The 10339-nt window shown below is 34.7% G+C and overlaps 2 protein-coding genes across 4 annotated transcripts; one reads left to right on the forward strand and one right to left on the reverse strand.

Annotated features, from left to right (window-relative positions):
* Nucleotides 1-919: 919 nt before the first annotated feature.
* On the forward strand, nucleotides 920-6021 carry LOC102594612 (probable E3 ubiquitin-protein ligase BAH1-like 1). Of its 3 annotated transcripts, none has more exons than XM_015314414.1 (7): nucleotides 920-1298; nucleotides 1399-1624; nucleotides 2572-2816; nucleotides 2896-3150; nucleotides 4745-4882; nucleotides 5358-5416; nucleotides 5534-6021. In XM_015314414.1, the coding sequence occupies exons 2-7, from the start codon at nucleotides 1426-1428 to the stop codon at nucleotides 5637-5639; spliced, it is 1002 nt and encodes a 333-aa protein (XP_015169900.1). In that variant the 5' UTR covers nucleotides 920-1298; nucleotides 1399-1425; the 3' UTR covers nucleotides 5640-6021. The 3 variants fall into 3 exon arrangements, with proteins under 3 accessions (XP_015169900.1, XP_015169901.1, XP_006359381.1); XM_015314415.1 differs by having other exon boundaries at nucleotides 1432-1624; XM_006359319.2 differs by having other exon boundaries at nucleotides 920-1624.
* Nucleotides 6022-6899: 878 nt separating this feature from the next.
* Nucleotides 6900-9246, reverse strand: LOC102594937 (uncharacterized). The gene is made up of 3 exons (XM_006359320.2): nucleotides 8826-9246; nucleotides 7499-7620; nucleotides 6900-7413 (listed from the first exon to the last, which is right to left on the reverse strand). Exons 1-3 carry the CDS (start codon nucleotides 9172-9174, stop codon nucleotides 7297-7299), a joined length of 588 nt encoding a protein of 195 aa, XP_006359382.1. The 5' UTR covers nucleotides 9175-9246; the 3' UTR covers nucleotides 6900-7296.
* Between the last annotated feature and the right edge of the window lie 1093 nt (nucleotides 9247-10339).

Raw genomic sequence — 10339 nt, forward strand, 5'->3', positions numbered from 1 at the left:
ATAGAGAGGTATATAATATTTTATATAATTTTGACACTGTCACCATCCAAAAGAAAGTATTTGGATAATAACCGACTTTTTAAACTTTATGAGATAACTACAAAGTTAGTACTAATGTAGAAATTAGAATTAGTTACACTAAAACTAATTATTATTTAAAAACTATTTTTATTGATTGTTTGGTGCACAACGTTAAAACTAATCCCCCACCTCAATTAAGGTGATACTCATTTCTTTCAAATCAATTTTTTTTTAAATGACATATTTCCTATTTTAGTACTTTTTTTAATTGGGAAAAGAGTTTGATATAATCATTAACTTTATTATTTAAAGTTGATATATCTTTCGTTATAAAAGTGACTTATATATAGTTATATACCTCTTGTTAATCGTTATAAAAATGACTTATATATACATCTATTATTATAAATAGCTTACGTATACCGTTTTTTTCTAACTAAAAAAATATAATTCATGCAAGGATATATTTGATCATCCTCACACATATTGTTTTTGACTGATTTAGATTTATTATTTTGGTAGTCAAATTTATTTTTCACTATTTTTCTTGTAAATTTTATTATAAATGTCCCCAATAAATTTCACAAATACAAAAATTAAATTAAAATATAGCCCAAAAATATTTTTTCATTTCTTATACTTTAAAGCTACTTTTAATTCAGATAATTCAAACATACTCATAATATTTGACCATGAATTTCATAATAAAATATGATCAAAACACCTATTTATAAAAATCAACTCCAACACTTAAAAAAGTATTTTTCATTACTTATACTTTAAAACTACTTAAGTTCAGATAATCCAAACAAACTCATATATTTGACTTTGTTAAATTAATAATTAAATACTTATACTTATTTTGGCAAATTGCCTTTATAATATCATACCGAATTTAAATCGAAACTCCACCTTGAAAAGCCCACAAGTTCCACCGCCCATACATAAATACCGCAATATTTAACAACTTTTTCACACTTTCGAAAATCTTGTTCTCTTTTTCCATCCAATTTAATTAATTTGTGATCATCACAAATGTCATGTGTCCCTGTTTCCGCCATTAAAGGATACAGATACAGTCCGTGTTTCCGCCATTAAAGGATACAGATACAGTCCGTGTTTCCGCCATTAAAGGATACAGATACAGTCCGTGTTTCCGCCATTAAAGGATACAGATACAGTCCGTGTTTCCGCCATTAAAGGATACAGATACAGTCCGTGTTTCCGCCATTAAAGGATACAGATACAGTCCGTGTTTCCGCCATTAAAGGATACAGGTAGATAAACAGGGAGGAAAAACAAACGGAGATTTTTCAGTATTTTTTTTCACTATTAAGTGCTCGCACTTTTTTTTATTTTTTTTTGGAAAATTCTCAGATTTGGAACAATTTTTGAATTTTGGAAATGAAGTTTTGCAAGAAATATGAGGAGTATATGGAAGGGCAATGCCAGAATAAGAAGTTGCCGCGTGTAGGTTTGAAGAAATTGAAGAAAATTTTGAAGAAATGTCGAAAATGTCATCAATCACGAAGCGTTGTTGGTCTGTCTGCAGATAACAATAATGTTCATGATAGCTCCAGCTGTTCACAGCATCAATGTTCTGGTTTGTTTGATCTGTTGAATTATACTGTGATTGATTAAATTTATGTTGAATTATACTGTGATTGATTAAATTGATGTTGAGTTATACTGTGATTGATTAAATTTATGTAAATCTGTGGTTGATTTCGAATGATTTTGTACAGCTTAAATTTGGTTAAGAATCACGAGTTCTTAGGTTTAAATCACAGTGGAGTAGCTGATTTCGCCCTAGTTTTCGTGGGCAGAGTTATCTTGTACATCTATTTGGTGGGAGGTGGTAGCTAACATGTGAATTAGTCTGGCAAAGTGGTTAAATTTGGTTAAGAATTACTAGGTCTCGGGTTCAAATCCCAGCATAGACGAAAATACTAGAGTTACTTGCTATTTGTGGGCTGTGGCAGGTGGGGTGGAAGTGGAAGCTTTCCGTGGAATTAGTGGTGCACAAACTGGGAAAAAAAGAATAGCTTAAATTTGGTGTAAAAAGAAAAAAGTAAATTAATTTGCCCCTTTTTGAGCTTTTTGACAATACATGCACTAAGACAGCTTTAAAACTGGTAAATGCATAAATTTTTTGTTTGCTTATACATGTTTATCTGTTGAGTTAAAATCGATTCATCTCTGATGAGCACCTTTGTTGTTTTAGTTTCATCTATTGTTGCATGTTCAAATGATTTTGTATAGGGTACCTTAAAGTTGGCAACCCAAAAAAAGGGGTAAATGAATTTGCTATCTTTTGTGTTTTTGATAATAGTTGCAGTAGAACGACATTCAGATTAACTCAATACAGTGTAGCTTGATTTTGTTGAAAAAGAAGCAAAGATATTCCCAAGCTTCTGAAGTTTTTTGACAATTTATGCACCAGAACAATGTTAAAGCTTGTAAAATCTACAATTTTGTCTTTATTTTTGTTAATATATCTCATATCAGTCATCACTACAAGGTTCTAATAAATTTTCCTGTCTTATGTAGTTTGTGATGGAAGTTTTTTTCCATCTCTCCTTAAGGAGATGTCTGAAGTGGTTGGCAGCTTCAATAAACGTGCGCAGAAATTGCTTGAACTGCATCTCTCATCGGGTTTCCGCAAATATCTTATCTTGCTCAAAGAAAAAATTCAAGGAAACCATATTGCTTTAGTTCAAGAAGGAAAAGATCTAGTCACCTATGCTATAATCAACGCAATTGCCGTGCGTAAGATACTTAAGAAATATGACAAGGTATTTCCCTTTTGGACAATTAATTCAACATATTAACTGAGTTTTGCTTCCTTTATTAACTACTCCTGTCTATCTGTAGATTCACTATTCTAAGCAAGGCCAGGCATTCAAGTCACAAGCTCAAAGTATGCACGTTGAGATCCTTCAGTCCCCCTGGCTGTGTGAACTTATGGCTTTTCACATCAATTTGAGAGAAAATAAGGCCAAAAATGGGAAGGCTCTTGCACTTTTTGATGGTTGCTTACTGGTATTCAATGAAGGGAAACCATCCCTCACTTGTGAGCTCTTTGATTCTATCAAGCTTGATATTGATTTGACCTGTTCTATTTGCTTGGTACGTGCTCTCTCTTTCTCCATATCTTGTCTTTAATGTTATCAGCCAAGTATTACTCCCATCACCAGCACCAGGAAAAAAAATCCCTATAAATTGAGTATCACATTCAAAATTTGGCTTGAACACAATACTGTAGAAGGCTAACTTGATTGTCCGTGTGGTTTAAGACACGTCTCTTTTGCTTTAATAAAGAGAAATTATCTTACTGTTGCTTAACAATTAGAAACCTTTGCATATGAAAGCATCAGACTTCAAATTCATTGAATCGAAACCTTTGCATATGCTGTCAATATAGTGTGAAACTCTGTTATTTTGTGTTAGCTAGTTCTTAGCGACAGTGACAAATGGTTCTTCTCTAGTCTGTAATCAATTTATCCCGCGCTTGGACCCAGTGATAAGTTGGTTACAACTTGTAATCTAAGAGCCAGTCAAAGTAGTCATTTGAAGTTGCACGCTTTTAAATGATCTCCTTGTTCAGATAGAGATACATTATTCTTTGGCTCTTGAACTTTTCGTAGGTTGTATTAGTGTTTTAGTTGTTATGTGTCTGATTCCATATATTATTCTATGAAACCTCCAATCCAACAGTAGTTGTTTGGTTGCCATGTTGGGTTACTTGGGTATTGTATCCCCCAGAATTGGGATATTATCTAAGTATTATGAACTGGATTACGGTCTTTTTATCTCATGTCGAGTACACTAGATAAATAATAGGATAGCCACCTACTAATCCAATCTATTGGAGTCCAAAATTCATGCTCAATTTTAAGTATGATTAACGTTTGGTTATTTCGGATTTTTGCTTGTGAGCCTATAAGTTGAGTGTCTTTTTCCTACAAAAATGAACATCCTAATGAAGATTCATGTCAAATTACCTAAATAATTTATTATTCCCCCACAATCATCCAATTAAAATGTTCATTCGAGCAATAAAATCATTATTTAGTAAATCCTAATCTAAAAGTAAAATCATGTCTCAAATGAGATGTGAAACACACAGTGCCATGTCAGCATCATGTGTCAAATGAGTACATATTTAATTAACATTAGGTTTTCAATAGGTACAACCCTTGATTTAGTTGTTGAAATGAATCCGGACAAGCTTAATGAACCGCATATGTATTTAGTTAGCCAAATAAGAATATCAGCACTTTACCTATTACTCCCTCTGTCCCGATTTCTGTCACTCTTTCCTCTTTGAAGTCAGTCCCAAAATGCATGATATTCTATATAGTATCTAGTAACAACTTAAAAATTTTCATTTTACTTCAATGAAATGATTTATAGCCAAACAAATATGTATGACTTGTTTTAGACCACAAATGATCATTCTTAAAACTTTGTGCTGGAAATACGTCTCTTGTTTTGACTTAAAATTCTGTTGCATGTCACCAGTTGTTAGTGTAGCTTAGCTGAAAGATTGCTACCTCTGTAAGTTTCAGCATATATGCTCTTCATATAAACATGTTATTGCCTTATATCCTAGCTGTCCATGCGGAAACTTCCCAATTAGATTTATCATTTGTCATCCATTTAGCATGCTGGATATATAAAGCGGAGATTAACAGTGCTGTAAATACATCTGTTTATGCAGGATACCGTGTTTGACCCAGTATCTCTCACTTGTGGTCATATCTTCTGCTATATCTGTGCTTGCAAAGTTGCATCAGTGACCATAGTTGATGGACTGCAAGCAGCAAATCACAAGGAAAAATGCCCTCTCTGCCGAGAGGTTAGCTAAACTTTTGGTATTTAATCAGTGGCTTGAACATTTAGCATAGTTTCATACTTGTGAATAATATGTTAGGAGCACAAGTTTTCTGAGTGATATTTCACGTCAGAGAGGATAAACAAGAACAAGTTACTTAAATCAAACTATTCCTCTGGAATTGTTTCCTCTTTTAACAACATATAGCAGATTTCCCGCCCCAGTCACTGAAACAAGTAAAAGTTAACATGTTTATTAACTCATGAGGAATACGAAGATGTACCAGCTTGCAAAGAATACTCTTCTTAAGAAATTTTGGAACATTATTTTAGTGATCGACATAAGTTGGAAAGAAATTAACATTCAATAGTATCTGTTCAGTTATGGTTGATCTCTTTGTTTTCTAGCTTCTCTGCAAAGGCTCTTCTTCTGCAATTGTGATTTACTTGTGCTAGTATTATATAACCTTCATCTCATATTTTTTTGTTGTGTGATTCAGAAAGGAGTGTATGAAAGTGCTGTGCATCTGGAAGAGCTTAACATTCTACTGAGTAGAAGGTATTCTTTCTTCCGTAATGTGTTGTCAGATTAGGTCTATCAACTCCAGAGTAGTTTATACGTTTTCCGCTCTTGTTGCTTCTGTTAGTTCTAATTCACTTCCACATTTTTGAACAGTTGCCCCGAGTATTGGAAAGAGCGCCTTCAGACCGAGAGAGTAGAGAGACTTCGGCTTGCTAAGGAGCATTGGGAATCTCAGTGTCGGGCATTTATGGGCGTCTGAACGATAATATTAGTCTCATGGTGACTCTAGAATTAAGAGTAGCATTTGTTTCTCCTGCATTTTCTTTTATGTTGCTAGGATCCTTCAAAATGTTGTTGTACCCATTTCGAATCCTCCAAAAATATTGCATTTTTAGAGCAATATTTATGGAGGATCCGAAATGAGTGTGGTTCCCTTTTTGAGGAATTCGAGAAGAACATAGATTTTTTTCTTACATTTTTTTATGGTTCTACTGTTCATGCTCTGAACAAGTGCTAGAATCTGTAAATAACTGCATAATTTTGTCATATTTCGTGTTTTTTGAGTTGAAGCACTCCAGCTTGCTGCGCTGATAGGGTTAAGTAACTTGAGCCTTAATTTTATTAGAACATTTGTTGTGGAACTCAACTCTCCAATTACTCCCTCCCTATCAATTTATCTAATATTCTCTTTTTTTTCGTTTCAAAAAGAATGTCACATTTGTTTTTGTTTGCTTAATCATTTAATATTTGAACTTCCTTGGCTCAAAATCTTGATTCGCATTAGGGCTCGTGAAACGCTTCTTATTAAAAACTTTTTCACTCTCTCTAAATATGAAACTTTAGTTATGGATGACAAGATTATATTTTCATGATATCCCTTGGTGGTTAAGAACAAATATTGAGCATTTATAACTCCATTTGAAGTTGGAGCAGAGAAGAAATTGTTGAAGATAAGGACTAAGCTAGAGATAAGCATCGAGGCTTGGTAATTACAAGAGCAGAGGTGTTACTACTACACTTACATAGCCTAGTCCAAATCCGACTCCAACTCCTTAACAACCAACATAGTTGCACCATGTTGATCAACTCAATCATATTACTTTCACTTGCAAAATGAGCAAAGTTCTGCTGAGGCCAAAATTTGAAAGATACGATTTAACCTTTTCGAAATTTCAAGTGACATGATTTTATCTTCAGAAGTTATAGTTGAATTGTTAGATATCTCCTTCTAAACATGTCAAAAAGATTAAAGCAATCATAAAAAAAACATGTACAATTTTAAAAGAGTTTTTATTGAATAAAAAAAAAATACTCCACCTCAATAGATATGCCCTTCGTCATGAGCGCACAGCTATAAATAACATAAAAAATCACACTTGAAAAGAATGAACAATTATTGTGCAGTGTAAAGGAACTCATAAAACTTGTAGAGGCTCCTACTTTTTCCAGTTCGTTCTAGTCATCGTGCTTATTAAAAATAAACAATAAAAAATAATTGTCATTTTAAAAAATTAAGATATACTAATTAACTATTAATTTCCCTCAATAAATGTGGTGAAAAAGAGAGTAATGTTATAAATAATACACAGCCACCATCCGATTTCTATCTCATTTTACAATGAAACCACAAGATTCAACCGCAGAAAGGGAAAATAAGTTAAATACTGCATCAGGGGCGCTCACTTCATTTCCGTCATTTCTGTAAATGCAGTCTAATACAAGAACTCTGATGTGCAAAGATTGGCTAACAAAGCACACCAACCGCCAGGTCTTCCATTCAAAACTTATAAATCAAAAAGCGAAGAGAAAAGAAAAAGGAAAGCCACCAGATCAGCCCTGATGAATGAGTGACCCTACCGAGTCTTAGATCTTATAGCTAATATCATATTGTCATGTGAATTTATCCCGGATTGTCTTCAAGTGCCAACAAGTAATGGATTTTTATCCTTGTACATGTGATATCTTTTGCAGAGTTTTTCTAATGTTGCTACAGAATGCTGCATCTTATTGAGTTTTGTGTCCATGAACATGCTCTGCAAAGAGGGGGAAAACAGTCTCCAGTGAGAAAACAACAGAGCAAATACATGCTAAATGATTTTATAAATCTCCCATTATTACCTGATAATCATCTCCATACTCCTCCACAAGCCTGCTAATGTAAACTCGTTGTATGGTAGTCAGTGGTTGCAGAGGGGCACTTTTTCCATCCCTTCGTTTCTTCCCAAGTGCCGACTTAAGATCTAGATTTCAAGAATCAAAATATCACATATGATAAAACAGAAACACAAGGATCAGACTCGATCGTCTTCACAGCTATATAATATATATATAACAGCTATATAATAAATATAATAGGTAATGCTTCACCAACTATATCATTCATCATGCCTGTATGCAGTTGGAAGAGCAAAACGGGAATCCAAACATTATCTTAATACTGCAAAAGTAATTTGTTATTCATCCTAAAAGACTATTTAAATGGCATTTTAATGTGCAGCCTCTAGCAACCCCTCTCGCTCCCGTTTCTCCATAGATTAACTCCTTACTAACTTAATTGGAAGCTTCTTCTCCATGACGTAAAAGTTGTGCATAGTGCTTTTAGTTTCCAATTGAAGTTCCCACTATCACTTGATACCATTCCAGATACAATGTAAAGGTTCCATAGCAAAGTGACTTCTTTCAAAGAGAGGAGGAAAAAACAACCTAAAGGTATTTTCTTTAGTAGAAGGAAAGCACTCCCCTTCATTACAGTAGTATTTTTCTTTCTGGTGACACAAGTTATGAAGTTGAAGCAAAAAGATACAAAACATATGCTTTCATAATCTAATAAACCCAGCCACTATGGTAACCCACAGCTCAGAATCGCTCCAACGAACTCAACAACCAAGCTAAAGATATTTATCTCAGTACCCAGATAGTATATCTTGTCAGTGCTCTTCATACTCAATAAACAGTCTCAAATCTATGCATTTAATATATCAAACAATATTAGCATTATAGCAATAACCCAGTCTAATCATAATCAAGCTACATCATAGAACTTTTAGCTCAGCACAACTTTTCTGGTGTAAACAAAATTGCAACACCAACCAGCAGGAATTAATGCTTAATTATCGTTAAGCTTACATCTTTCGGAAACAGCCTCTCCACCTCCTCAAGGTACTACTAACTGGTAAGGTATGTGTACACTCTACCCTTCCCAGATTCCCACTTAGTGGGATTATACTAGGTATGTTGTTGTTGTTGTATCGTTACACTTACATTAGGTCGGTGTTAAGAGCCTCTAGTTATAGTGAACCCTCAATTTCCCTCAAAAGACTAAATTTTTAGCAATGAAAAATGGAGCAAAACAGGTATAAAATCCGAGATTAAGTCGGCACAGTTAATTCAAACAATTGAATTCCTACAGTGAACAGCAACTAAAAGTACTGTAAAACGGACTCACCGTCTTCCTCAACCTCACTGCCAGAATCATCCAGATCCTCAAACGCATCGGCATCATCATCATCATCAGAGGTAGGTGGCAGCTTCTTCGGCGGCGGAACTTGAAGAGAGTCAGTCTCAATCATATGAGAGGTCCGGCAACGAACACCAAGCAAATTAGGGTTCGAAACGACGCCGAATGACTTGTAATTGTCGATTACGCTGCCTTTATCATCCCAATGAGAGTTGACCAGTGACCGGAGCTTCGGTGGAAGAGAAAACGCCGGTTTGAACACATTAGGGTTCTTCTTCGGCAGACCAACTCTCACTTTTGTCCTTGATCTCTTGTACTTTCGCCGTGAACCACCCATCTCTGTGAAAAAGAGGGGCTAGGGTTTAAGGGGATTGTGCTTTGATAAACCCTTTTGATTGTCTGGACAACTCTAATTTATAAAATTTCAGAATAAATATAAAAGGGAGGGTAATGACCTTTTTTCGGGGGGTTTTCGAGTTTCATACTTTTAACTATCACGTGCGTGAATTTCTTTTTTGAATTAGTATAATTATTTAAATCTATCTGAACGAAGGTGATATTTTCAAGGAGAAAAAAGGAATAACTGATAGTTTGGTGTATTTTGGTAAATAGTTTAGATAGGAGACTCACACACCTGATTGTTCAGGTATGAAACTCAAAAAATCGAAATATTTCAAGTGTGTTTTTTCTTTATCATTGACTCTTTTATTTTATACTCGTAAAGATGGCTGAATTGGTGCATTAGGTGGTATCTCATAAGAGGGATCAAGGATCGATTATTCATGTTAAGGGCTTTTACTCAAATGTAGTCTGTTTTAATTGAGCATTTGAACTTATAAAGTGTTTTTATATAACACAGATAAGTTAACCATACACAATATACCACCTCCTTTAATTATACATTTTGACCTTAATTGAAACTAAGCTCGACCTACAGGGAGAGGGAGGTCATTCAGAACCCGCTGGCTCCAAAACGGGGGCGGCTCCAGAGGCGCTGCCACAGGCGCCAGCATAGCTATCGTGCTACTGGCTTTTAATCGAATTGCAACTTTCTAGCTCTTAGCTTGACTACCCCTACCGAGAAGCTCTCTCTCGCTTCAACCCAACCAATTCACGATGAAAAGAAGTCCTCAAATCCTAAGTACACTAAGTGGGTAAAGACGAAGCAGTTGCTCGTTAGCTGGATCAACGCCACCTCCGGATGGAAAGGACAAGGAGTTGTTGAGGTTTACGCCTTATTGAGACTAATGAGTACAATAATAAAAAATAGCATACTTTATGATCAATTTATTTACGTAACGGACGCTTAAATACACGCATAAAAACTTCTCCAAAATTTGAACGCTTATAACCTATTTTTCAACTCACTTTTCACTTTTGAAGTTATATTTAGATACATTCAAACAAAAACATTATTTCAAATATTCTTTGCAAAAGTATAACCACACACAACTCCATCTTCAACTCTAACAGTTTGCGGATTGGAAGAGGAAAAATCAGCC

The sequence above is a fragment of the Solanum tuberosum genome, unplaced genomic scaffold, assembly GCF_000226075.1.
Source record: "Solanum tuberosum cultivar DM 1-3 516 R44 unplaced genomic scaffold, SolTub_3.0 scf00298, whole genome shotgun sequence".
Classification (NCBI taxonomy): domain Eukaryota; kingdom Viridiplantae; phylum Streptophyta; class Magnoliopsida; order Solanales; family Solanaceae; genus Solanum; species Solanum tuberosum.

Excerpts from the sequence above, each read along its gene's own strand:
- LOC102594937 (XM_006359320.2), bottom strand. The coding sequence starts at position 9,174 with ATGGGTGGTTCACGGCGAAAGTACAAGAGATCAAGGACAAAAGTGAGA. Across the intron at positions 7,621-8,825 it reads CAGTGAGGTTGAGGAAGACG|ATCTTAAGTCGGCACTTGGG; the intron begins GTGAGTCCGTTT and ends CTTGAAATCTAG. Across the intron at positions 7,414-7,498 it reads AGTATGGAGATGATTATCAG|AGCATGTTCATGGACACAAA; the intron begins GTAATAATGGGA and ends CCCTCTTTGCAG.
- LOC102594612 (XM_006359319.2), top strand. The coding sequence starts at position 1,426 with ATGAAGTTTTGCAAGAAATATGAGGAGTATATGGAAGGGCAATGCCAG. Across the intron at positions 2,817-2,895 it reads TACTTAAGAAATATGACAAG|ATTCACTATTCTAAGCAAGG; the intron begins GTATTTCCCTTT and ends GTCTATCTGTAG. Across the intron at positions 3,151-4,744 it reads TGACCTGTTCTATTTGCTTG|GATACCGTGTTTGACCCAGT; the intron begins GTACGTGCTCTC and ends CTGTTTATGCAG.